General features: G+C 54.0%; 1 protein-coding gene across 1 annotated transcript in view; it reads left to right on the plus strand.

Moving 5' to 3' along the window:
* Positions 1–27,730, plus strand: part of COL27A1 (collagen type XXVII alpha 1 chain) — a 133,207-nt gene that overhangs the window by 104,153 nt on the left and 1,324 nt on the right. Inside the window, exons 38-60 of the mRNA XM_032595523.1 lie at positions 4,377–4,430; positions 4,561–4,668; positions 5,433–5,486; positions 6,032–6,085; positions 9,494–9,550; positions 9,741–9,794; positions 10,322–10,375; positions 10,638–10,691; positions 11,341–11,394; positions 11,731–11,838; positions 12,296–12,403; positions 13,271–13,378; positions 17,125–17,178; positions 17,589–17,651; positions 18,038–18,091; positions 18,234–18,269; positions 18,389–18,406; positions 18,638–18,673; positions 18,961–18,987; positions 21,324–21,389; positions 21,737–21,905; positions 22,829–22,938; positions 24,613–24,831. Coding sequence (XP_032451414.1) covers positions 4,377–4,430; positions 4,561–4,668; positions 5,433–5,486; positions 6,032–6,085; positions 9,494–9,550; positions 9,741–9,794; positions 10,322–10,375; positions 10,638–10,691; positions 11,341–11,394; positions 11,731–11,838; positions 12,296–12,403; positions 13,271–13,378; positions 17,125–17,178; positions 17,589–17,651; positions 18,038–18,091; positions 18,234–18,269; positions 18,389–18,406; positions 18,638–18,673; positions 18,961–18,987; positions 21,324–21,389; positions 21,737–21,905; positions 22,829–22,938; positions 24,613–24,831 — 1,719 coding nt within the window. The remainder of the gene's footprint in view (positions 1–4,376; positions 4,431–4,560; positions 4,669–5,432; positions 5,487–6,031; positions 6,086–9,493; positions 9,551–9,740; positions 9,795–10,321; positions 10,376–10,637; positions 10,692–11,340; positions 11,395–11,730; positions 11,839–12,295; positions 12,404–13,270; positions 13,379–17,124; positions 17,179–17,588; positions 17,652–18,037; positions 18,092–18,233; positions 18,270–18,388; positions 18,407–18,637; positions 18,674–18,960; positions 18,988–21,323; positions 21,390–21,736; positions 21,906–22,828; positions 22,939–24,612; positions 24,832–27,730) is intronic.

The raw sequence follows: 27,730 nt of genomic DNA on the forward strand, positions 1-27,730 counted from the left end.
AATGCGTGCCGAGATCACTTTAGGCTCTAACTTTCCAGAGGCTCTTTCTTAGCAAACTTCTGAGTATCGTGGTTGTGGGATGGGCAGCGACGTGTGGCAGAAATAGCCCTGGGTCTAGAGTCCAAAGGTTAAGTTCTGGCTCGAGCACCCGCTATCTGGGTGACCTTAGGCAGATCACTGCTGCCTCTCTGTGAGCCTTGGCCTTCTTATTTAAAGAGTCAATGAAACTTTGGAAAAGAAAGTGCTTTATATTATGTACCAGAAAATAAATATCATCTTTAAGAATTTGGAAGAGGAAATGATTGGAAGCTGCTGGTTGTGGTCATGGTAGTGGTAGTATATTGACGGTTGGGTGCAGGTGTTGATGATGGTCACAGTGGTGATGGTATTGGTGATGGTGGTGATGATGGCGGAGATGGTGATGATGATGGCGGTGGTGATGGTGGTAGAGATTGTAGTGATGGTAGTGGACATGATGATGGTGGAGATGGTGACAGTGATGATGGTGGTGGTGGTGGAGATGGTTAGGATGATGGTGATAGTGATGATGGTGGAGATGGTGATGATGAGGGAGATGGTGATGATGATGGTGGTGGTGATGGTGGTAGAGATTGGTGATGGTGGTGGAAATGATGATGGTGGTGGAGATGATGGAGATGGTTAGGATGATGGTAGTGATGATGATGGTGGAGATGGTGATGATGGTGAAGATGGTGAGGATGGTGATGTTGGTAAGGATGATTGGTGGTGATGGTGGAGGTGGTGATGGTGGAGATGGTGGTGATGGTGATGGTGGTGATGGTTATGATGGTGGTGATGGTGATGGTGGAGATGGTGGTGATGGTGATGGTGGAGATGGTGGTGATGGTGGTGATGGTGGTGATGGTGGTGATGGTGATGATGGTGATGGTGGTGATGGTTATGATGGTGGTGATGGTGATGGTGGTGATGGTGGAGGTAATGATAGTGGAGATGGTGATGGTGGTGGTGGTGGTGGAGATGGTGAGGATGGTGATGATGGTGAGGATGATGGTGGTGATGGTGATGATGATGGTGGAGATGGTGATGATGGTGGTGATGGTGATGATGGTGGTGATGGTGGTGGAGATGGTTAGGATGATGGTAATGATAATGGTGGAGATGGTGAGGATGGTGATAATGGTGAGGATGATGGTGACGATGATGGTGGTGATAGTGAGGATGATGGTGGAGGTGGTGATGATGGTGGCGATATTGGTGATGGTGATGGCAGTGGCGGCAGTGGCAGTGGCGGTGACAGTGGCCACAGTGATGGGGACAGACGGTGGGGGTGCTGGTGGTGGTAGCAGCGTTCGTGTCCATATTTTGCTGTCTCTACCAATTTTCATATACGGGAGCTGGAGAGAGGTTCACTGGGGCCAGACTGAGTGCGTGCTGGGTGACGGAGGTGGTGAGAGGCTTGTATTTGAGTCTCTTTGGCATCAGGGCTGCGGGACAAGTATCTCCCACTCTGGCCAGGAAACAGTGGAGTATTTAAAAATAGAATTTTATGAGCCATCAGAGCCCTTCCAGAAATATATCTACATGGATGGGGGCCCAGCCAAAGTCTTCATTCTGGCCCCACAGCCTCCCCCCAATGGCTGCTCCAGCCCTTACTCAGGGTTTCCCACACCATGAGGGGTGCTCCCAGCTGGAGAGGGCCCGTCAGAACAAGTGGCCAACCGCCCTGTCCTGGGGGAGACTCCCGGCATCCTGGCCCTGTGCTGAATTCTTCAGTGCTGACTCATTTCTCCTCCTGACAAGAGATCAGCCAAAGCAATCACCTCAGTGTGCTGACAAATTCCACCAGCCCCTGTACCATGATTTCACAATTTCCCAAATATGACCATCCTGGGACAGCGGTGCCCCAGACACTGAAGGTCCGCGTTCCATTCCAACCTGGCTAGGTGGCCTGTGGAAAACACCTTCATGTCACTGAGCCCATTCCTTTGGCTCTCAAATGGAGCAAAGAATCCCTTCCTCCCAACCCTGTGGCCAGAATTGCATGAGGTATGATGCGGAATATGGACACAGCGCCTGGCCCCTGGTTGAAGCCATGATGGTTGTTACTATTTTATTTTTGGAGGAGCAAAAGACCTTGACGTTGCTAACACAGTGCCGACCGGTAGAAACAGAAGACAAGCTACATGTGTAATTTAAAATTTTTTAGTACTCACATTTTAAAAATGTAAAAAGAAGTGGCTGAAATAAATTTTAATAGTCTATTTTATTGAGCTCGATATATCTAAAATGGTAACATTTGCAACATATAATCAATATAAAAATCATTAGTAAGGCATTTTGCATTCTTTTTTTTTGTACTAAATCTACGAAATCTGGTGTGTAATTTGCTCTTACAGCACATCTCAGTTAGGATGCTGGATTTTCATTAGAAATACTTGAGCTGTATTTAGATTCCATGAACTATACAGCTAAAAATGTAGATTCATATTCCCAAGTGATTCCAAACATACCTACAAGTTTTATAATAACTGAATGGTCAATTTTAAGTTTAATTTTAAATCAATTAAAATTAAATTGAATTAAGAATTTGGTTCCTCTGTCCTGGTAGCCACGTTTCAAGTGTTCAGTAGCCCTGTGTGGCAAGGGGCCACCAGAGTAGACAGTGCAAAAGCTAGTTCAAGACCTTTATATTAGAAGTGGAGAAACTGAGGGACGTCTGGACGGCCTAGTCAGTTAAGGGTCCGACTTCGGCTCAGGTCATGATCTCCGGGTCCGTGAGTTCGAGCCCCGCATCGGGCTCTGTGCTGACAGCTCAGAGCCTAGAACCTGCTTTGGATTCTGTGTCTCCCTCTCTCTCTCTGCCCCTACCCCACTGATGCTCTGTCTCTCTCTCAAAAATAAACATTAAAAAAAAAAGAAGTCGGGAAACTGAGGCACGCAGAAGGAAAGGGAGTCGTCCAGGGTCGCATGAGGCTTTAAGCACCAGAATACAGGACAGTCTGTCCTTCCAGGATCACCATTCCCTCCTTCCTGAGGGCCCCAGAGTGGGCTGAACGGCACTTCCTTTAGGGACTGGACATCTTCTCCAGTACACTTTTGCCATGTTTTGTCTTTTGAGCAGACATCTCTCCCTTGTACTAAATCAAAGCCAGCCTCCTTGTAACTTCTGTCCACTGACCACCCCAGAGAACACAGTTGCTGCTGCCTCAGGGCAGCTGCAGAAATCTGCAGACAGAAATCCAGTCCCTCTGGGTTAGCCCATGTGTTTCCTGGTTCCTCTAAGATCCCGTCTTCCTGCCCTTCCTCCATCACAGTTAGTCAGTACCTACTCCTATTCCAAGGTGGGACCATCATCTCCCTCATCCTATAGCAAGCACCTCTGTTAATGCAGCCATAGGGATTGAATCAAACTAGCTCTTTAGTGTTTGCCAAGAACGTAGGTGTTTTTTTTTCCCAGCTCCCCTTGAGGTTTGGGCCTTGAGAGAACTGTCTTCTGTGGGCCGTCAGGATGTCCTTTCCAAACCAGAAACACTGCCTGCCCCACCCCCTACATCCCAAACCAGTGTGGCTCAGGGTTGGGATTCTCTTCTCTCCCTCTCTTATATGCACACTTACACGCACTCACTCACCCTGCTGAAATGTGTGGCCCTGACCAGGGCAGGGCGAGGCAGAGCTGCATTATGGGATGCCCTGTGGGGGAGGGGGCACAGCGGCCTGTTGGAGGGAGTGGCCTGGGCACCCCAGTGGGAGAGCGGGGGAGGGCAGCTGACCTTCCCCGCACAATGCCCCACTGTGACGATCCCCTCCAACTGCAGCCCCCAAGGGAGAGAGACCCTGTCAGTGGGACACAGCCCCAGGGATTGTCAGAAGTGAGCCGCAGCATCTTAGAGATGAGATGCCTCGTGTCTTCAGTGGGTACCCTGAGCCCTGGATGTGGACTCAGACAGACCGACAGTTGAATCAGCGTTCTGGGCAAGTCCCTTCACCTGCTGGAAGCCCAGAGGTCACCATAGGTGGGAGGAGGCCTTGATCGGGCCCAAGACTCAGCGTGGCTGGGAGGCTGGAACAGTGCGTGGCAAAGGGAGTGCAGAGAGCTGTTCCCGTTGGGACAGCCTGGGCGCCTAGCAGCCGCCATGAAATGAGGATTTATCCCACGCTTATATGGGCCACGCACCTGGTGAGTGAGAGCAGGTTGAATTCTCAGCGCTCTGAGGCACATAGGACCCCTGTCCCCACTTTGCAGACAAAGCCTCCCATCACGGGAAGTTAGATCACACTCAAGGTCACAGGGGCATTGAGCACGGGTGAGTTTTGAACCCAGCAGGCTGCCCTCGGAGCTAGTGCGCTAATTTTCCGTATTTCTCACCCTTTTCTTTCCCTCCTTCTCCCCTCAGGGTCCTGAAGGAAAACCAGGGAGGCAAGGCGAGAAGGGCCGGACAGGAGCCAAGGTGGCATGCCATGCTTCCTGGGGCCGTGACCTCCCCAGTCCCTCCTCCCCTCGCCCTGCCCCACGTCTCTCTCGTCTCTCTCCACCTCCCTATGGGGCCTGGTGACAGTCTGTCTCTCCTTCCACTGCAGGGTGCCAAGGGCTACCAAGGACAGCTGGGTGAGATGGGCGTCCCTGGAGACCCCGGACCCCCTGGCACCCCAGGCCCTAAAGGGTCCCGGGGCAGCCTGGGACCAACGGTGAGAACCCTCTGGGTGGGGTGGGGTGGGGTGGGCTGAGGCGCAGAGCAGAGGGGGGCCAAGGGCAGAAAGAGAGGTATCGCCAGCTCGACCCCTTGTCCTGGCCGCTTCTTTTGAATCATGGATCCCTTTGGGAACCTGCAGAACCCGCAGCCTCTCTCCCTGCAAAAGTACCCACAGCACCAAGTGTCTCTTTCAGTTTGAAGGGGGTGGTGGGTCTTCTGAAGTCCTTCGCAGACCCAGATTAACAAGCCCCATTCTAGGAGAGGGAGAGGGGACCAGCCCCTCGTGAGTGTTTTTTAGGAAGAAGGAGTTTTCCCACTGGAAATAGCTCCATGAGGATCAGGGTGAAGGTGCTACGAATCCCTGGGGGACTATGAGGGTGTCCCGGTCTATCACTGGCCTGCCCTGAAGGAGGGCCCCTGGGGCTCTGGCAGGTGTAGAGGGGGAAAGCAGGGGGGAGGCAGACAGGTGACGGCATCTCGGAGCTGCCAGTGTGCACTGATCAACGGCTGAGCCGTTTTGTGACACTTAAAGTGCAAATGCTCCCACCCTGGCTGATTGCATGCTGCCACCATGATGTCACTGAATGGGCACGTGGGAGGAGCTATGCAGGACTGTGTGTTGTCCACTGCACAGACTCCATGGGCAGAAATACGCAAGAGCGTAGGTAATAATGAAATGTAGTTACCAGGAAGGGCTGAGTTTGGAATATTTATCATCTTTGTCTTTAATTTGATTGGTTTAACTGTAACCTCTCGTAGGGTGCTCCGGGACGGATGGGGGCCCAAGGAGAACCGGGACTGGCTGGTTATGATGTAAGAAAATCTCACCTACCCCCTTCTGGAATTCTGTCCTGCAGGCAGGGACCCAGGAGTGCCTCGGCCTCAGCCCCTACCACCTCCCTGCTGCGGGTGGCCCTCGGGCCACTGAAGGTCCCTGTGCCCACAGAGCAGCGTGGGGGTCAGAGGCCGCTGGTGGGCTGGGCGGGGGTGGGCAGCCAGAAGCACCGTCCCCCTCCAAGTGCCTTCACTGAGTCCTTCCTTCCCGTGGCGGGTGCCACGTTTGCTCCCTGTCTGGGCGTCGCACCTGCTGTCTGCGGAAGGGAAGGGTCTTAACCCAGTTCTGCATCCGAGCTGGCACCCCTCTTAGAGGTGTGCCGGGGGCCGACATGGCTTGTCTGGGAGGCCAGGCCCCAGAGAGGCACAGGGCCTGCTCTGAATCACGCAGCGAGGTGGGGCAGAGCCGGGACCCAAACTTACAGCCCAGATTCTTCACTTCCGAGTTCCTGTCCTTCATCACTGTGCCTCTCAAGTCCTCACTCGCCATGCGCTCTCACCTCTTGTCATCTTGTTTCCTGCAGGGACACAAAGGCGTCATGGGCCCCCTTGGACCTCCTGGACCAAAGGGCGAAAAGGTGGGTGCTCAGTCCTGGGAAGCAGGTGCTCCCTCTAGTAAGTCCCTGGGAAACAGTGGCTGGGGTCACGCGGAGGTTCACGGTCGGCTCAGCCCTGCTCGTACCACGGCTGGCCGGGAGCCGTTAGACCTACATTCAGCCCAGATGTACCGGGTATCAGGTCTGTGCCCAGCACCAGAACAAAACCAGACACAGTTCCTGCCTTCCCCGGGGCTTCCGGTCAAGCAGGGGAAACGGACACCAGTCAGGTACCAACCAGAACTGCAATCCCATCATCTCTTCGAACGTGAAGATTGAAGCCTTGCTTAGGAACGAGATCACCCAGTGAGAGCCAGCAGAGGGCTTAGGACAGAGAGCAAAGCCAGCCTTTCACAGCCAGGAAGGAGGCACTGAGGCAGAGGGAGGGCATGTCTGTTTCCCACTCCTTGGCTCCAGCCTCGGTAGAAGACAGGAATAGGTAGAAGAAAGCTTGCTGATGGCTGTGCCCTGCCACACCGCGCAGGTGGGGACATGGGGCCAGAGGGCCAAGGCGTTGGTCCCAGGTCACGTTCCAAGGCAGCACCAAGATGGCCCCGGGCCCGGGCCTTGGAGCTCCGAGTCCCCCGCTCTTGCCTCCCTCCTCCCCTGATGGCTCAGCTGGAATGCCTCTTAGCAGGCGGCCTGCCGCTGTCTCCTTGCCCCCCTGCCTCCCCAGCCCTCCTTTCTTTCGCCGAGTCAGCTACCCACTAACTACATCCCGCTGCCTGGTGAATCACCCTGGCCTGGCTTGCTGTCCAGCTGGCCCCTTCCTCCTGCTTGGAGAAGAGATCTGCAATCAGTGGGCTCCAACATCCCACAGGAAGCCGCAGGAAGTGTCCCTCCTCGGCCCTCACGGTCTGCCACGGCTGGCACAGGAGGGGTTAAGACGGAGCCTGAAACAAGAGGCTCCCTCTGAGCCACCTTCAGCCCCAGACCCAGTTCCTAACCCTCAATCCGCCCTGAGCCTGCCGGGGCCTTGGGTGGGGCCCCAGGGTTCCCTGAACCTTGACGGCCTCATCGGTTAAGCGGGTGGGTAGTTCGGGAATGCGAGGCGAAGCAGGACATCACATAGATGGCAGCCAGAGGCACTTTCTTATGTATAAGGTATTGTATGAGTTCTCTCGTTCATTTGGCTATCTAACAGGGACTTAGGGATTTCAAATGATTATGTGGTGTGTTCTCGGCCCTGAGCTAGGGGCTGCAGAATGATGCCCTAAAGGGCTCAGGAGTAAAAATAGGCACGAGAGTGAAGAGCCACGCACAAGCTGGAGGGTGCTGGGAGGAGTGGGAACAGGTTCGCAAGGGAGACCCCAAAACACAACGGCCGTGTGCAAAGCTCTTGCCCAGGATGTCTCCACGGTCCCCGCCACGACCCCCACCTGGAGGTGTCAGTGTCCCACGTGACAGATGGAGAAACTGAGTCTTCACGATGCTCAAGGACTAGGTCAGGACCGGTGGAAAGGTGGCAGGACTGGGACGCAGACTGTCTGATGCCAGGCTGTGCATCCCTGGCTTTCGGAAGCAGGCACTTAGATGAGCTGATACGTCGTTCAACTCTTGAATTCCCTGTGGGGCATGTGTCTACAAAGGTGGTGTCTGGAGGGATTAGGGATGAGACTCTGGGAACAAGGAGACGGGGGCTTCACCAGCTTCCTGGTGCTAAAAACGCATCCCCGAACTAGAGCCACAATGTAAGGCGGGGCGGGGGGGGAGGTGGGGAGCGGAGGAGATCTGCACAGCTGGCTTTGGGGTCAGACCACTCCTTGATTTCTGTGTGGCTTTGACTAGGACCCTTCTTTCCCTGGGCCTCAGGCTCCCCCTCTATAAAATGGGCCAGTAGTCACAGCAGTGTAGGAGTGCTGAATGGAATCTATGAAGCACTTCACGAAGTGTCGGGCACACAGAATGCGCTAGGGAGACCCTGCCCCCCTCTCCGATGCGCCCCAGTCTGGCCGCTTCCCTCCACGGTGGGACTGAGACTAGGGACAAAAAGCCAGAGAGAGAGGTCAGGGAAGAGAGGGAATCCCCACTCCCTGGGCCGCCCCCTTGGGTACAGCTGGTTCTAAGCCTTGGGCCAAGTCCCTCCCGCCTTCAGTCTCTGCCCACAGGAGCCACAGAGGCCCTGGGCCAAAGGACTGCAGCTGCCAGCCCTCAGGACTGATTTGGGCCGGGGACAGGCTCCAGCTGCAGGGCCAGCTCCTTCTCCTGCCTCCCAGGCTTCCCCTTCAGTCCCGGCCAACACCGAGAGGGCCCGGGGCGCCCTGGCTGGAGCCCCCTGCCCAGCACGCACCCCCACGGGAGTGGCACCGGTTGTCTGGGGCTGGAACATTCTGAGCCCCGAGGTTCCGCCGCTCGCTGTCCTGCTTACACCTTCCCTGCAGCCAGCACATGGCATCCAGCCTCCTGTCTTGGGGGTGGACCGGGGCCCAGGGCGGCCTGCCAGGGCCCCACGGCCTCGAAACCCAATCTCTCCAATCCGACTGAATCCGTGCCACACATCGCCCCTGCTGTTATTGTCAGCAACGCCCAGTTTCCTGGCCATCTGAGGCCCTACTGTGTGGGCAGTCCTGAGCTTCCCTCACGGGGTCCTCAGAGCAGCACTGCAAGGCTTCCCTGTGCTGTCTGCAGATAGGAATCTGTCTGATGGACAAGAACCCCAAACTGGCCCACGGCCGAGTGCAACGTGGGGCAGCCCCCGGCCTGCTCTGGGGTTTCCTGGCCACTTCATCCCTGCAAAGGCCGGAGAAAGGGATTCTTATTCGGGGCTGAACAACGGAGCAGCCCACACCGCCTCTCTGTGCCTCAGTGTCCTCAGCTGTAAAATGGGAAGAATAGTATATCACCTGCTGCATAGGGTTGTTGGAAGTATGCAGCCAGTGTCTGTGTCTGGCCGGTGGCAGTGCCCTTGGCTGCCAGCCGTTGGAGCTATTGTCACTCCCTGAGGAGCACCACACGGGGCCTTCTCGTGTCATTTCCTGGAACTCCTCGGTATCACCGTTGTCCCTTCACCCTACCTCGCCCCCATTCCCCAGCTGAGACGAAGAACTCCGAGATGGGAAGGGACCTGTTGAGGGTCTGAGCAGCTGGTCCTGTGCAAAGCTGGGCATGACCCAGGTCTCTGCTCCGAGCTACCTGGGTCTTACAGCCTGAGGGCTCCTGCTCGGGGTGCCCAGCGGGGCAGACCGTAAAGAGCAGTATGCTGTGTTCCACGATCCTGGTTGCACGCCCGGGTCTGCCTTTCCCTCTCTGGCCTCAGTCTCCCCATCTGTAACCTTAAGTAGGCTGGACTTCATCTCTGACGAAGGCCCTTTCCACGCTGTGTGGAGTATCTAGAACTCCCCAAATTCACCAGGAGCGGGAAGTGTGTCTTAAAGCCCGTTGTGTCCACAGGGGGAGCAGGGCGAGGATGGCAAGGCCGAGGGGCCCCCTGGGCCACCTGGAGATCGGGTAAGTCCCCCTTCCGGTCCCCTGGACCCCCACCCAGGTGGAGCCCTAGCTTCTTGCTGTGGGGAGGGGGAGGGGAGGTTGGCAGGGGTGAGGCTGCTGCCAGCTTGAGAGCCGGTGGCCAGTGAGACCCAGACCCAGGTCTGCATCGCCTGCACCTGGTGGCTCATATTTTGTTGTCCTTGTCATTCAGGGCCCCATAGGCGATCGAGGAGACCGCGGGGAGCCAGGGGACCCTGGATACCCCGTAAGTATCCGAACTCCTGCCCGCTGGCGGCCTCCAGCATGTTCTGCAGGGACATTCCTCAGCCCTCACAGGCGCCTGGCGGGAGAACAGCCTTCACCAAGAGACAAGCCCTCCCTCCCACCATCAGTGCCCAGCTTGAAGCACAGACCCCCTGAAAGAGGGCTCAGGCCAGAATTCATGCTGACAGGGGGACCGTCGGAGGGAGAGGATGAGATGGGAGACAGAGACCCCTTTCCTCGCTGGGCCTCAGTCTCCCCATCCGTGGCCGGGAACAGCTCTCCCAACAGAAGCAGTGGATAGAAGCAGGAGACAAGCCACTGGGGGAGCACCCGGCCCCCCACCAGGCTCCTCCTCTCACGGGCAGGGTTATTATTCCACGGCTTTGCAGATTAGCGAGCCCAGAGAGGGGACGATGACACATGGCTATAGGAAGAGTAAGCGCTTGGGGGCTCCTCCAGGCCGGAAGTTGCCCCGGCCCCCAGCCCTGCCAGGATGGGCCCCCTCACTGGTCTCTCCTTGGCTTCCAGGGGCAGGAGGGTGTGCAAGGCCTCCGTGGAGACCCAGGCCAGCAGGGCCTACCAGTGAGTGGTGCTTCCTGTCCCCCACCCGGCCCCCGCCCCGGAGGTGGGTGGACAGCAGTGGGGGAAGTAATGGCCCCTTTAAAGCACAGAGGGATCCTCCCTGTGGGATAGCCTGGGGCAGTCCCCTCTGGTTTCTCCTGCCCTGATGCTTGGGGCACCCCCAAGCCCCTCCCACCCCTCCCCCTCCAGGCGGACACTGGCTACTGCCCTCCCCAGGGGGGAATCTTGGGGCTGCTTTGCATCATCTCACCTTGGTTTGCAGGGGCATCTGGGACCCCGGGGACGTCCAGGACCCAAAGGATCGAAAGGGGAAGAGGTGAGAGGGCTGACGTCCACAAGGGAGGCTGGGAGGGGCAGACACTGGCCCAGGCACAGAGCACGTGGGAGGCTGGACTGGTTGGTGCCCTGCAGGGTGCTTCAGGTCAAGATCTCTTTGCTTCAAAGGGCCTGAGGGGTGGGGGTGGAGGGATTACCAGCCCAGTATGCGGGGCCTCCAGGAGGGGGACTTTCCTGTCTTGTACCCAGAGCCCTTACGTCTGCCTCCACTGAGGCACTGAGGTTGTTGGGCCGGTGCTGTCTGAATGCCCTCAACCTCCCCTGCTCCCCCACCCCCCACCACTGTCCCAGGCCACAGGGATATAGCCACACTCTGAGGATCAAAGGAGCTCCCGGGCTCAGGTTCCCACTAGGAAATTGCCGTACCTGGAGCCTCTGTAGCAAGGGGAGTCAGAGGGGGCCCAGGGCCCAGAGCAGGGGCAGTGACAGCACTGGCAGGTTCCAAGGCCAGCCTGCCCCTGGGCTTCCAGGCCGGGGCTCTTGGGCCCATGTGCAGATTCAGATGCTGCCCAAGAGGCAGAGGGACGGGCCACACAGGGGCCCCATAATCCTCTCAGCACCTGTCCCAGAACTCCTAGGGGTCTGTCCTCTTCCAGGCAGCTTCCATCATGTGCCCCTTGATTTTTCAGGGACCAAAGGGAAAGCAAGGCAAGGCAGGGGCACCTGGACGAAGGGGGATTCAGGTGAGTGACCCATGCATGGCCGGTTCTCTCCCGCCTGCCTCCCAGCCCTCCCCAGAAGCCCTCCCCAGCTTTTTTTTTTAATGTTTATTTATTTTTGAGAGAGAGAGAGAGAGAGAGAGAGAGAGAGAGAGAGAGAGAATGCATGAGCAGGGGAGGGGCGAAGAGAGAGAGGGAGCCACAGAATCCAAAGCAGGCCCCAGGCTCTGAGCTGTCAGCACAGAGCCCGATGCGGGGCCTGAACCCACAATCCACGAGATCATGACCTGAGCTGAAGTCAGACATTCAACCAACTGAGCCCCCCAGGCACCCCATCACCAGCTTCTTTTATACCTCCAGGGCCTGCAGGGGCTGCCAGGGCCTCGGGGCGTGGTGGGGAGACAGGGCCCCGAGGGGATGGCTGGACCAGATGGGTTTCCTGGCCGGGATGGTCAAGCAGGACAGCAGGTGAGCAGGGGTTAACAGATGGTGTCTTGTGTGTGTTGGGGGCGGGGTGGGGTTCTGCCATAGGCCATGGGCCAGGAGAAACAGGTTTGGAAACTTGCATGGGGCAGAACCAACATATCCAGAAGTTTCCTGCATGGGCAATGGCCTCAGTCCTTGGGACCTGGGAATGTGGCGCTTCTGACTGTCCATGTTTGCACCCAGAAGGTCCTGCCCCATCCAGTGCAGGGAACTTCTGCCTTTAAGGTCCCTCCTCCTCCCTACCTGCAAATGCGCAGCTCCTGGTGTTTCACTGGTCCAGCTGTCCTCACACACACAGGCGGGATGACCTCCCCCGTGGAGTCTGACCTCCCCCTTCCAGGTCCACCCAGAATTCACCGGGACTTTGGGGTCATTCTGCCTCCTTGGCTGCCTATTTCCTGAAACACAAGAGATGCTCTTCTGCCATCTTTCTTTACAGGGGGAGCAGGGAGATGATGGGGACCCTGGCCCCATGGGCCCTGCAGGGAAGAGAGGAAACCCAGGTGTGGCCGGCTTGCCTGGAGCACAGGGGCCCCCAGGATTCAAGGTCAGACTCTCGTTAATACACTTACCCACCCCTGGCACCCTTTCAGCCTTGGTACTAACCATAATGACACTCAGCAGTGTCATTATGGGCACCCATGTCCCACGGCCCATGTGAAAATGGAGTTCATGTCGCTGACATTTCTCAGGGGTCCCTGCCCCAGGCTTGAACCTGACTTACAGGAAAGTGTATCCAGGTAGCTAATAATTCTAGAAGGCACCCTCCAGGCCTTAATAAAACAGGCAAACTGGTTACTAAGCTGTCCTTGGGCGCCCTCTTGTGGGCGTTCGTGGAACAAAGGCAAGGTAGTGCTCCCAGCCAGGACCCCCTTCTAACAGGCTTCTTTTTAGAAAGCTTCCCTGAGCGGTGGGGAGGCAGTGCTGAGTCGGTCTGAGCCCAGGACTAGACACAGAAGGGGAGACTGAGATGGATGAGTCAGACATGGCTCCTCCTGCCCTCCCCAAGCTCGAGGTTTAGTTGGGGAGAGGCTGGAACCCTCTGCGGGAACAGCAGGCAGAGGGAGAGGTGGCCTTGGCCCAGGGAGGGTTTAAATGAGGCGAGAAGGGGAGGAATGGCTGGAGCAGGGGTGCGGAGCTGGGAACTTCGTGGTCTGCTGGGAGGAAACAGTGTCGAGGAGAGGCAGGGTGAGGAGTGGAGGGGAAGTTGGAGCTTGAATGCCACAGTAAGGAAAAGAGGCTGTCCTCTCAAGGAGGCTGAAATTCTGAGCCCCCACCAGGTCTGTATCTGAGCCCAAGAATCCTGAGATGTCGGCTGACCCTGTGGAATCACTCTCTTGGATCTCCCTGCCCCTCCCGTAGAACCATGTCCCCCTTTGGTCATTTTGATATTTTGGGGTTTTTTTTTTTTAAGGGTGAAAGTGGATTGCCTGGGCAGCTGGGCCTGTCTGGCAAACGAGGGACAGCAGGTGGAACCGGGCTTCCTGGGAACCAGGGGGAGCCTGGATCCAAAGGCCAGCCGGTGAGTGAGCCCCCGGGAATACAGATGTTCTCACACACACATGCACACAAATACTCACGTTCACACATGCACGCATAGGCCCAGAAGCCTCCCTCCTGCTCTGTGACAAGGGCAGAGCAACAGCCTCTCTGGGCACCAGATACTCGTCTGCCTCCCCTGAGCAGGGTGGCAGGAGGGAGGAGGCTCAGAAATGAGATCTGAGGGGCGCCTGGGTGGCTCAGTTGGTGGAGCGTCCGACTTCGGCTCAGGTCATGATCTCACGGTCCGTGAGTTCGAGCCCCACGTCGGGCTCTGTGCTGACAGCTCAGAGCCTGGAGCCTGCTTTGGATTCTGTGCCTCCCTCTCTCTCTGCCCCTAACCCACTCACATTCTGTCTCTGTCTCTCTCAAAAATAAAAATAAACATTAAAAAAAATTTTTTTAAAAAAGAAATGAGATCTCAGGGGTCCCTTCAGAATGAGGAGATGTGGATCGCCACCTGAACCTGAAGTAGCCTTGTATCTATCTAAGAAGCTCATTCTGTGATTTGAAAAGCATCTCACAAGGAAAACTCTGGGCTCAGATGACTACAGTGGAGAATTCTAGTAAAAGTTTATGGAAGAAGTACTACTGATTCTTCATAAACTTTTCCAGAAAATTGAAGAGGGGGGGGTCACTAATTCCCAACATAGTCTATGAAACTGACATTACCCTGATGTCAAAGCCAGACAGAGACATTGCAAGAAAATACAGACCAATATATCTCATAAATAGGAATACAAAAGTTTTCAATACAATTTCAGGAATACCAATCTAAGAATATATAAAAAGGGTAGTACATCAAGACCAAATGAGGGGTGCCTGGGTGGCTCAGTCAGTTGAGCGTCCGACTTCGGCTCAGGTCATGATCTCGTGGCTCGTGGGTTCGAGCCCCGCATCGGGCTCTGTGCTGACAGGTCAGGGACTGGAGCCTGCTTCGGATTCTGTGTCTCCCTCTCTCTCTGCCCCTTGCCTGCTCACACTCTGTCTCTGTCTCTCAAAAATAAACAAACATTAAAAAATTAAAAAAAAAAGAATGATTGACTGAATTTTTTCCCCAAGAAGCAGAAAAGAGTCAAAGATATTTGTTCTCACTACTTCAAAGTTTATTTTATTTATTTATTTTGAGAGAGAGAGAGAGAGAGAGAGAGAGAGAGAGAGAGAACACGGGCGTGTGTGTGCTGGGGAGGGGCAGAGAGAGAAGGAGACAGAATCCCAAGCAGGCTCCACACTGTCAGCGCAGAGCCCGATGCAGGGCTCGAACTCACAAATCGTAAGATCATGACCTGAGCCGAGATCAAGAGTCAGACGCTTACCCAGCTGAGCCACCCAGGCACCCCTGTTCTCACTACTTCTATTCAATATTGTACTGGCAGCTCTAGCTGATGCCATAAGGAATAAAAAAAATAAATAAAAAGCATTCATGTCAAAAAGGAAGAGGTGAATCTTTTTATTTGTAGATAAAATTATTATCTATATAGAAAATCCGGTGGAGGGGCACCTGGGTGGCTCAGTCAGTTAAGCATCTGACCTCGGCTCAGGTCATGATCTTATGGTTTATGAGTTCGAGCCCCGCCTTGGGCTCTGTGCTGACAGCTCAGAGCTTGGAGCCTGCTTAGGGTTCTGAGTCCCGCTCTCTCTCTCTCTGCCCCTCCCCTGCTTGTGCTTGTTCTCTCTCTCTCTCTCTCTCTCTCTCTCTCTCTCTCAAAAGTGAATAAACATTAAAAAAATTAAAAATAAAAAAAAATCCAGTGGAATCTACAGGAAAGCTACTAGGACAAGTGAGTATAGCAAGATGGCTGGACGCCAGCTCAATATGCACACATGAACTAAATCTCGGGGCGCCTGGGTGGCTCAGTGGGTTAAGCGTCCGACTTCGGCTCAGGTCATGATCTCATGGTCCATGAGTTCAAGCCCTGCATCAGGCTCTGGGCTGACAGCTGAGAGCCTGGAGCTTGCTTCGGATTCAGTGTCTCTGTTTCTTTCTGCCCCTCCCCCACTCAGGTTCTGTCTCTCAAAAATAAATAAACTGTTAAAAAAAATGAACTGAATCTCTATGCACTAGCCATGATCAGAACTTGAAATCTGAAAAGCAATACTGTTAATAATAGCAGAAGAAATAGGAAATACTTAGAGACACATGTGACAAGAGGTGTACAAGACACGTGGGCTGAAAAACTGCAAAGCATTTCTGAAATAAATTGAGGAAGACCTAACTAAATGGAGGAACTTACTGTGTTCGCTGGTCAAAGGTGCAATATTGTTAAGATGTCAGTTTTCCTCCCGTTGGTATCTGGATTCAACGCAATCCCAATCAAAATCCCATCAAGGCTTCCTTGTGGAAAATAAGAAGCTGAGTCTAACATTCGCTTGGAAATGTGAAGGATCTGGAAGAAACAAAGCAACTTGAAGAAATGCGCGAGTTGGAGGACTTGTAGTATTTGATTCCAAGCTACAGTAATCAAGAAAGTGTGGTATTGCCATAAACATACTAATAACAGGTCAAAGGAACAGCACAGAGAATCCACACGTGTAGTCACACACGTGTATGGATAACTGGTTTTTGACAAAGTTGCAAAAACGATTCAGTGGATACAGAGCAGTCTTTTCCAGCAAAAGGTACCGGGACAATTGGACACCTTATACCCTGTACAGAAATTAACTCCACATCCATCATACACCTAAAACTGTAAAACTTTTAGAAGAAAGGGTAGAAGGAAATCTTTGAGACCATGGGTTATACAAAGATTTCTTAGATATGACAGCAAAATCATGACCCATTTAAAAAAATGGATAAAGTGGGCTTTATCAATATGGAAGGCCTTTGCTCTTCAAAGGTAAGAGAATAAAAAAGACAAGCCACAGACTAAGAGGAAGTACAAATCATATATCTAGTAAAGGGTTTGTATCTAGGATATGTAAAGAACTCTCAAAGCTCATTAATAAGAAAAGGAGTAGCCCAATAAAGAAATGAGGCAAAAGGCTTAGATGCTTCAGAGAAGACGGACGGATGGCAGATAAGCACATAAAAAGATCAGCACCGCTAGTCTTCAGGCAAATGCTCATTAAAACCACAATGAGGTGCCATTGCACACCTGTTGGAATGGTAACAATTTTCAAAGGCTGAGCACACCAAGTGTTGGCAAGGGTGTGGGGCACCTGGAACTCTCCTGCTCCGCTAACAGTAATGTAAAATGGTGCAACCACTTTGGAAAACAGCTGGGCGCTTTCTTTAAAAGTTAAGCACGCACCTACGGTGTAATCCCGGCCTCCAGAATCGCTCACACCCCGTCGCTCCCCACAATGGCATCTGGGTGAATATGAGCAAGTTCCTGCTCTCTCTGAGCCTCGGTTTTCTCATCTGTGAACAGGGCACACTGTGCCCTCCTGGGCCGATGCAGGAATGCAAAGCACCTGGCACATTGCAGGCCCACAGCTAAAGGTTATTCTGAGGGACGCAGTCCTTGGGAGAGCCTTTGGGATGGGTGGGGAAGAGCCTGTGGGTCCTCTCATCCTCTTCCTTGAAGACCTGGGACGGGAGAACCTAAGCGTTCTAGAGCATTCTCACCCGACAGAGGGCATACAGTGTCCAGTGTGTGAGCTCTTCACCCTCACCAAGGTGGAGCCGCTGATGTCCCTGGGAGAAGGCAGGCCCAGAGGTCCTGGGTGGTTGGCTGGGCATCCTTGTCCTGGCCCCACTCACCCCATCTCATTCTGCTCCCCGCACAGGGCGACTCTGGCGAGATGGGCTTCCCAGGAATGGCCGGCCTCTTTGGACCCAAGGTACAGATTCCTACTCCATATCGTTCCTGTTGGGGTCCCATCCATCTACCTAGTTTGTCCATTTATCCATTTACTTTTGCAACAAGTTTTTCATAAGCACGTACAGTGGTGGGCTGGAAAAGAGCGAGAATCGAGCACGGATACCCTCGTTCCCCAGAACTCACATTCCAGCAGACCTGGGTTCTAAGCCCAGCTCCCCAGTTTATCTGCTCTGTGCCTTAGGCAAGTTACTTTGGATCTCCAATTCTCAGTTTTGCCATCTATAAAATGGGTGTGATAACCATAGAGGGTCGTTGAAATGGTTAAGAACAGAGGCTTACACTATATAAGCACAGAGCCAGCACACTGCTACCTGCTTAGTAATTGTCAAGCCACCCAGACACAGACAGCCCTTCTTCTGCCTCCCACAGGGCCCTCCTGGAGACATCGGCTTGAAAGGCATCCAGGGCCCTCGGGGGTCCCCCGGCTTGATGGTGAGTCCTCTCCTTGTCTGTCCTAGTGGGGACAGTCGCCCAGGCCAAAGGCTGGCCAACCATCCGCTGGGTGCATACAGGCCTTATTCCTCCTGCTCCTTCAGACTCGAGCCCCCTCTGCCCGCAGCCTTCTATCCCCTTGCCTGTGCCCTTCCTGCCCAGCTGGGCTGCCGCCTCCCCCTTTTACCTGCTCCCCTCCCCCCACTCTTCGTAGCCCACCCCAAGGCACACAGGAGGGGCCCTGGAGGTGCGTGGTCTGGCCCCGTTTGAGGAAGTCTCCCTTCCATCCCCATGGGACACTCAGGCTGCCGTCCACTCTCCTGTCCCTGTGACTCAGTTCCCCAGGCCCTAGGAGGAGAACACACAAGCCTTTCTCTCTCCTTTAGGGAAAGGAAGGCATCATTGGCCCCCTCGGAATCCTGGGACCTTCAGGACGCCCGGTACGTGTAGGGGGCTGACCAGAAAGACTGCTGAGGCAAGCTTGTCTCTGTGACCCAGGGCCAGTCTGAGCCTCAGTTTCCCCATCTTGGAAATAGAACTTCCCCTCTGAGTCCTCTCTTACTGGGCCATGATTTATTGCAGGGTCCAAAGGGCGACAAAGGCAGCCGAGGGGACTTGGTGAGTCGATGGCTGCAGGGGCAGCACTCCAGTGGGTAGGGGTGGGGTGGGGGACAAGGGCAGGGGCACAGCTCAGCCCTATCCCCTAACTGTCTCTCTCTGCTTCTGTCCTCCTCCAGGGACTGCAAGGTCCGAGGGTGAGTGGGCTGGGGTATGAGGGCTGGTGGGATGGGGATGGGGTGTGGGGGGTGGTGATGACCACTGAAGTCCTCAGGCACCTTCTTTCCCTTTGGACCTCAGTCATCCCATCCGTACCCGTCTGTGCTGGAGGTACGACTGTCCTGGGTCTCAGGTCCACTTGAGGAGGCCTGGGGTGGGGAAGATGGAGGGCCTTTGACCCAGTCCTCACTGTTCTTCTTTCCCTCCAGGGTCCTCCTGGTCCCAGAGGCCGGCCTGGCCCACCGGTAGGTATCATGCTCGGTGCCCTTGAACTCCAGGGCAGGTGGCAGAGCTCCTCTGAATGAGGCCCAAGGCTTTGCTGGCAGCTGCTTGTCTTGGCCCTGACCCTGCAGGGCTCACAAGCTTCCACAGACTTCCAGGAGACTGTGGAGCACAGACTCTGCCTCCAGAAGAGCAGAGGCCAGCTCTGCGTGTCCCCTGTGCCCGGGTGGCCCCTCCAGGCTCCTGACAGCCCCTGCGGACTCCAGCACCCAGACCCCACCAAATACTGACTGAGGCTCTTCCTTTTCAGGGTCCTCCAGGGAGCCCTATCCACTTTGTAAGTTGGAGAATGTTCTCTTTGGCCTCCTTGGGGTAAGGCCTGGGAGGGTGGGGGGATGGTTGGCAGCTGACCTCGTTCTGGTCACAATGGCTAGAACCCTAAGCTAGGCCCGGGGATGCCCACGTGGTTTTGTCCCCCCACACCGGACCCTGGACCCTAAAGCAGCAGAAAGAGGCCAGAGGGTGGGGAGTTGATGTTTTAGCCAGGATGTGCCCCTGACTGGGAACCCAGGGGGACACTCCAGCGGCCGGGCCCCTGGTCCTGATCCTGTTAGTGTGCTCAGTACAGATCAGCTGACTGCCGAGGATCTAAACAGGTTCTGATATCAATTCAAGCTTGACCCAGGGTGGCCGTTTCCCATACCCAAGAGCAATTCTGGGACACTAGCTGAGTGCCCTACAGTTCAACTCCATTCTGACACTGTGTATCGGGAGAAAGCATTAGACCCCACCGGTTCTCGGTCCTACGGGACCCATCCCCCATCCTGCCCACCTCAGATGCCTGGTTGTCACCTGCGCTTCTACCAACTGGCTATAAAGCGGAGGTCCCCATGCCCCTCATTGGGGTCAGTTAATTTGCTACAGCAGCTCACAGAGCAGAGAAACGTTTCACTTACTAGATGACCGGTTTATTATAAAAGGAAATCACTCGGGAATAGCCAGATAGAAGACAGGCACAGGGCAAGGCATGAGACAGAGGCTCAGACTCGCGTGCCCTCTCCGGGTGGCCACTCTCCCCAGAAGTCAAGGTCTCTGAGTGCCATCCCTTTGGGGTTTTAGGGAGGCTTCGTTACATAAGCGTGATTGATGAAATCATTGGCCATTGGTGTTGATCCAAGGCCTCCGAGGAGTCCCTCCCTGTGTTACCACTGTGCTGGCTGACTGTGACAGTCAGGCCCTGACGGCGTCCCCGGGAATGGCTGAGGGGGAGGGATGAACGGAACAGGAGCCCTCATGCCACTAGGCCACTCGGAGCTCTGCTCTTCTCACCTCTCAGCATCTCACTGTTCGTCCCCCCAGCGTCATCCACCAAAATAAACTGATGGCTCTGACCTCTCGCTCTGCACCAACCCCAGCCCTTCTCTTCTCTAAGGAAGCCAGACAGCTAGGGGAAAGTGAAGAGATCTGGGGGGGGGGGACCCCTTTCCATCTAAAAATGGAAAATTCAAGGAATTTGAATTTTTTTTGCATAAGAGCTGATATATTGAGTGTTTGTGATAGGCAGACACCGTTAGATGTGCTTTTCATGGATTAGCTCACTGATTTCCTCTCAAGGTTCTGAGAGTTTTATAATCATGCCCATTCTCAGGGTCCTGATGCAGAGAGACAGTAAGCAACCTTCCCAGATCATGCAGTTAGCAAGCAGCAAGGCTGAGATGTGAACTTGAGAAATACCTGTAGAGTCTGGGCTCTGGACCTCTCGGGCTTTGCTCTCGGTCCTGCTCTCCCTGTCACTGTTCTCACGGCAAGACCGCTGCTGTGCTTCTGGAAAGTCCAGTGCTAGGGTTGGAGGCACAGGTGTGTGGTTGACAGCTACAGTGCAAGCCAGAGGAGAAACACAGGCACTGCCGACACACAGAGAAAGGAACCGCACCCAGCCTGGGGGCGGGAGCCCGATGAAGGATTTCCCGAGGAAGCTGACATGTAGGATGAGTCTAGGGCAGGGCTACTCAACTGGAGCCTTTACCAACAAATGATTCTTTGCTACGAGTGATTTTAGGGTGTTTAGCAGCGTGCCTGGCCTCTACCCACTAGATGCCAGAAGCAACCCCTCCTCCAGTTGTGACAGCCAAGAATGTCTCTAGATATAGCCAAATGTCCCCCTGGGGGCAACACTGCCCCTAGTTGAGAACCACTGGATTAGGAGATAGCCAGATGGAGCATTGGAGGGTAAGAAGAATGATCCAGGTGATGGGAACAGCATGCGCAAAGGCCCCGTGGCTAGATAGAGCATGGTGCTTAGCGATTTGGGAACACAAGAGTGCGTCTGATGCACAGAATTTGTGTGACCGAGAGAAGAGAGGCTGGGCCAGAGACCACAACACTCAGCCCAGGTCTTGTAACCACGTGCAGGAGTTTGTACTTAATCCTGAGGGTGACGGAGAGCTAGGGAAGGCCTGGAGAAAGGGAGTGGAAGGGTCAGCTCTGACTCCGTTTGCAAGTGGAGGAAAGACAGAGAGTTCCACAGAAGGCAGGCGACTTGGCCGTGATACCACCCGGGAAGGTGGCTGGGAGAGCTCGTGCTCAGATCCTGGGTCTCCCTCTTGGTGAGTCTGGGAGGTCTTGGGGCCACGAGCGGGGACAGGATGCACACCCCGTCTCCTCTTTGCACAGCAGCAAGATGACCTTGGAGCAGCTTTCCAGACGTGGATGGACACAAATGGCGCACTGAAAGCAGAGGTACCTCCGGGCCCCCTGCCTGCAAGAGATCCCCTCCTGGGGGAGACAGAAGGAATGGCTTGTGTGTGGTCAACAGCCTCCATGTGGCCTGCACCGAGCGTCCCACAGCTTATTTGTTCCTGAGCTGGAGCTGGCGGCTGGGGGAGTCGATGCTGGCCCTCCACTCCCTTACGCTTCCAGACTCTGGGGCAGCCCCCATGCCATCCCTGGCCCCCAGTTTCCCTACCTGTTAAGTGGCGGGAGCCGCATCATCTCCCAAGTACAAGAACTCGCGGCTGCAGAGGCTTAGACCTCGGGCCGGGCCGGGACCTCAAGGAGCCGGTGACCACCTTCTCTCCTCGTGACAGGGTTACAGCCATCCAGACCGGCTGGTGCTGGACCAGGGAGGGGAGATCTTTAAAACCTTACACTACCTCAGCAACCTCATCCAGAGCATTAAGACGCCCCTGGGCACCAAAGAGAACCCTGCCCGGGTCTGCCGAGACCTCATGGACTGTGAGCAGAAGATGGTGGACGGTACGAGGGCCTGTGGGGTCTGAAGACAAGGCTTCCGCCCCTCGAGGTGGAGCGGGCCGGGCAGGGGAGTTCCAGGAGGGGCTGGGGGAGATGGGGCATTGGAGTCTTGGCTCACTGGGACCAAGATTCTGTCCTTGGGGAGACAGGCACCTGGGGTGGTCGTTTATCCGCTCAACAAACAGTCACTGGGCCCCACAAGGCAGGCCTTGTGCTTCCGGGGTGTGGGGGAATGCTTGCACCCTTTCAGAGCCCACAGTTCTGCAAGCTGGGGACAACCGTTGCGGTGCAAGGAGATAAGAGCCTTGTCAGGACAAGCCTCCAAGGGCGAGGACAGGGCAGGGGACTGGGGAGGGGGGGGGGCTGTCATGGATTCTCTGAGAACCAGGATCCCCCCCCCCCCTGCTTCCCGTCCACACCTCTTCTCTCCACTGACAACGAGGTAGATTAGTGGCCGGTTGTCCTGCTCTTTCAGCTGTGGGGCCTTCGGCTCCCTTGGAAGGCCTGTGGGGAAACCGGGGGCCGGCAGAGGTGTCTAGCTGGTGGGGTGGAGGCCTGATTCCCGCCCCTCCCCCCTGCAAGCCTTGGGGGAAGAGCCCCTTCACCCAGATGATCCCTAAATCCCTTGGGCGAGTGATTCCGCCTCTCTCAACCTCAGCTGTCCCCTCTGTAAAGTGGACGCTTCACAGGAGCACCAGAGGCAAGGGCTCAGCCTTGTGGCCCCTCCAGGGCCCCTGCCAGCTGTGAGCTCTGCCCAGAGGCCTTGTTCCCATCTCAAGGGCTCATGGGATCCTTTTCTGCTCCCTTCCCCGACGTCGTGCCCCGCTGGGGCTCCGCGGGTCACCAGGGGTGCGGTCCACCTGCAGAACCAAGCCCCGGGCTCCTCCCCACATACACATGCCATCCCCCGTCCATGCTGCCTGCAGGTACCTACTGGGTGGATCCAAACCTTGGCTGCTCGTCCGACACCATCGAAGTTTCCTGCAACTTCACACATGGTGGACAAACGTGTCTCAAGCCCATCACGGCCTCCAAGGTCTGCTCCCCCCACCACCACCCCCCCCGACACTGACCGGTCCTCTCTGCCCCTACCCTGCCCAGGGCTCCAGCCCACCCAAGTTATGGTCTGAGCCTCGGCTGTCTTGCTGCCTGGCTGTTTGTGAGCCTGATTCCTCTTCTGTAAACTGGGGACGAGTCCTTCTAAATCTGTGCTTGCCAAACCCTTTCGAGTCGTATGGTGATGTTAGTGGTGTTTCCTTCAAGTAGAACTTTCTGCCTCATACCAAAAACAGCAATAGTGGGCCCAGCTGGCCTGGCTTGGAGAGCCGCGAACCATCAGTACAAAAATAAGTCCGTGTGATGCTCACCGAGGACGCGCTGCCTGAGCTGTGTGTGCACACGTTTCACGGATGCTCAGTGCCTGCTTCCCACGTGCCCGTCTCTGGGCTGAGGGTTTGAGGTGGCTCAGGGCAGCTCAACAAGAGACCAGGACAGGTGGCGGCACTGAGGCATCACCACCCCCCCTGCCCGGGGTTCCCTGCGGTGGATTGTGGGTCTGCGGGGTCAGCAAGTCCTCCATATGGGAGGACTCATGCTACAGTGGGAGGAGCCCATTGGCCTGCAGGGGAGGGATGGGGGCAGAGAACCCCTGCATCCCATCCCATCGGGCCTCCCGAGGAAGCTCCAGGAGCTGCCCCGTGCTGACCGGCTCTGACCCCGAGTTTAAGAATCTGCACGTGGCCAGCTGGTCAGCGAGTCTTGTCGGGTGGCCACCATGTGCCAGACGCAGGAAACACAGTAGCCTCATCAGTGCCCACCCCCACCCCAGCCAGGCTCTTTCCCCTCTGACTCTGAGTCTGGGGTTTGGGAACCCCCACCTCAAACCTGCCCAGCAGAGGGGTGAGGCCAGAGATGGCCCCTGCACTGGCCATCCCACCAGGAACAGTGGCCACCGTTTTGTGCCGGTCTCAGCCTATAAAGAACCAGCGTTGCGGCTGGGCCGGCCCTTGTGGTTCTTATTATGATTGCAAGGTGCCCTTCGCTACTAAGAAACTTTGAAAAAGTACAGGTTTGTTACTTACCGGACCTGAAAATCCCACAGCACATCGGGGGCGCACAGCCAGGTCGCTGGTGGAGAGAGGCGTGTGTGCAGGGGCCTGGGGTTCTGCTTTTATTGGGGTCCAGGGTGGGGACTTAGGGCTCCTCAGCACTTGCGTTACAAAAAGACAAAACCAATGGTCAGGGCTTAAGCTGCATCCACCGAAGCCATAAATCCTGTCCTTGTCGGTTGTTGGGACTGCCATTTCTGGGATCTTGGGACTTAGAAAGGGTGGGGAGGGCGCTTCTCATATTCCCCCTGTTCCAAGAGCCTCTTGATCTACTTCCTCTTCCTCTCTGGGCCTCAGGATCCCAGCTCAGCTCCAAAGACAAACCCCCTCCCACACCCATGCCATGGGGGAGGGATCAGGTGACTCCGGAACCCTCATAACTGTGGCCTCGATTCTTTCCCGTCCTTGTTACTCCTTGGCTGTGGACTGGCTCACACTAGACCTCTATGTCCCTGTCTCCAGTGGGCACGCCTCTGGGGGCAAAGCCGGGAAAGGCTCACCAGGAAAGAGCTTCTCTGTGCGCCTTCCAGAGAGAGGTGAGGATATTTGAGAGCCTCGGGCAGCCGGCCTGACCCTACCTCACTGCCGTGTTTCTGCCACAGGTCGAGTTTGCTGTCAGCCGGGTCCAGATGAATTTTCTGCACCTGCTAAGCTCGGAAGTGACACAGCACATCACCATCCACTGTCTTAACATGACCGTGTGGCAGGAGGGCACGGGGCAGACCCCAGCCAAGCGGGCTGTGCGCTTCCGGGCGTGGAACGGGCAGATCTTTGAAGCAGGTGGTCAGTTCAGGCCAGAAGTGTCCATGGATGGCTGCAAGGTAGTTAATTATATTATAAAATTACTCGCAACAATTATTATAAAATTATACACAGCAATTAACGTCATACACGTTAGCACATTGCATTAGTATGTTAGTGTAATACAGTATATTGTATCAGCATAATGAGCAAATACATACAACTTTTTATCTTTGCGTAATAGTTTTATTACAACAGTTTTTAAAAATTCCTTTGATTCACTATCATCTCTGGGAAACTTCTGAGAGAAGATCTGGCTGATAGAAATTTCCCAGGCTGCTATAGATGGCTGTACTTACTTGCAAGGCTGCTTGTAGGAGAATGTATTTCTGGTCTTCTCTTTGCCCCCATCCTGACCAGGCTAATTGGTTCTCTTGACACTTTTGGTTATTTTTAAATGTCTAAAACTGGGTGGGTTGTTGGCAGAGAGGGAGTCAGAAAGTTGTCCAGAAAAACCAGTTGCCCGAAATTAAACAAAACTAATAATACACAGTGTTAGGGAGGACGTGGGGAAACCAACACTCTTGCACAAAGCTATTTGGGAAAAAATTGGTAGAGGCTTTTGGGACCCAGCTGGATATATATACAGGAATACCTCAGAGGTATTGTGGGTTCAGTTGTATTCACTACAATAAAGTGAATATTGCAATAAATTAAGTCTAATTAATTTTTTTGCTTTCCCAGCACACACAGAAGTTATGTTTACATTATACTGCAGCCTATTAAGTATTTAACAGCATCGTGTCTTAAAAAACAATGTACATACCTTAATTAAAAAATACTTCACTGAGGGGCACCTGGGTGGCTCAGTTAAGCGTCAGAGCACATTGGGCTCTGTGCTGACAGCCTGGAGCCTCCTTCAGATTCTGTGTCTCCCTCTTTCTCTGCCCCTCCCCGCCCTCTCAAAAATAAATAAACATTAAAAAATACTTCACTGATCGGGGTGCCCGGATGGCTCAGTCGGTTAAGTGTCTGACTTTGGCTCAGGACATGATCTGACCTGATCATGGGTTCAAGCCCCACATGTGGGGCTCTGTGCTGACAGCTCGGAGCCTGGAGCCCGCTTCAGATTCTGTGTCTCCCTCTCTCTCTGCCCCTCTCCTCCTCGCACTCTGTTTCTCTCCCTCAAAAAAATAAACATTAAAAAAAATACTTCACTGCTAAAAAATGCCAGCCGTCATCTGAGCTTTCAGTGCATCATAATCGCTGCTCACAGGTCACCAAAACAAATATGATGGTCATGAAAAAGTTTGAAATGTTGCGAGAATTATGAAAATGTGACCCAGAGATACAAAGTGAGCAAATGCTGTCGGGACAGTGACACTGACACATGTTGCTCGACACAGGGTGTTGCCACTAACCTCTGATTTATAAAACACACATCTGTGAAGATCAGCAAAGCGCAGTGCAATGAAACGATGTCTGCCTGTACAGTAAAACCTTGGTTTGCGAGCATAATTCGTTCCAGAAACATGCTTGTAATCCAAAGCACTTGTATATCAAAGTGAATTTCCCCATCATGGAAACTCAGATGATTCGTTCCACAACCCAAAAAATATTCATATAAAAATGATTACAATAGTGCAATAGAATACAAAATAATAAAGAAAATACAAAATATAAAGAAAAATAAAGACATTAACCTGCACTTACCTTTGAAAACCTTGGTGGCTGGTGTGAGGGAGACGAGAGAGGAGGGTTATTGTGTAGGACGACTTTCACTATAACGGAATCACTGCTGTCTATTGGCTCAGTGGAATCTTTCTCTTTTCCTGCAACTTTAACAAGGAACCTATCCAATGATTCTTGCTTTTGCCTCCTTTTGAGGATTTCGCAGAAATGTGACGTTGTATTGTTGTTAAACAGATTCATCGCTCGGGCTGCTACAGCCTTATTTGGGTGGCGCTTTTCTACAAAATTCTTCACTGTTTCCCACATTTTACACATCTCCCTAATCTCATTTTAAGTGAGGGATTCCTCTGCCTTTCTCTCCTCCTCCTCTACAGACGAGATGCACATGTAGACTTCTTATAAAATCTTGCAGTTTCGGCCACTCACATACCTCGCTCGTATTTCTTGATGACTTATTTCCTTCTTAACTTCCACTGTGATCGTCTCCTTCTTACTGGCTTTCTTTTCAACCTATTTCTGCATGGGGGCCATTGTACACGCTCACACGGATGTTGACTACAGGGCAGTATTAATAAACTCTTGTCATGTACTGTATTTAATGTAACTGGCAATGAGGTAGCAGAGGGAAGGGTCTATATCCGCAGGCAGCCTGGCCTAGAATGAAGCAAAGCATTCCTAAGCTTACACTTGTATGGAAGAGCAAAGGACTGTCTGTAGGTGCTTTGAAGTGACAAAAAATACACTAATGCCAGTCGTGGGCGCCCCCTTCGACATTCTGAAAAATCACTGATTTCTGCCAAACACCCCAGCCTAAGACTCAGCATCCGAATATGGGAAACGATCACCCACAATCCCACTGGGAGAGGGAGAGAGAGAGAAAGAGAGAACCATTGGCTCAGTTGTGATCATGTGACATTTAGTGTCACATGCTACTTGTATTGCAAGACATCACTCGTTTATCAAGTTAAAAATGTATTAGAAATGTTTGCTCGTTCTTATGGAACATTTGCAGAACAAGTTACTCACAATCCAAGGTTTGATTGTATATCCAACATATTTCCAAAGCCTCAGAAACGTATGTATCCTTTGATCCAACAAATCTACTTCTAGAATCTGTTCTAGGGAAACAAGAACATGCCCAGAAGTTGAGCTCCAATGACATTCCTTATGAGAATAGAAATAATAGACACAATCTAAATGGACGAATGCAGGGGCACCTGGGTGGGTCAGTTGGTGAAGCGTCCGACTTCAGCTCGGGTCATGATCTCGCAGTTTGTGGGTTCGAGC

The sequence above is a fragment of the Lynx canadensis genome, chromosome D4 (genome assembly GCF_007474595.2).
Source record: "Lynx canadensis isolate LIC74 chromosome D4, mLynCan4.pri.v2, whole genome shotgun sequence".
Lineage (NCBI taxonomy): Eukaryota > Metazoa > Chordata > Mammalia > Carnivora > Felidae > Lynx > Lynx canadensis.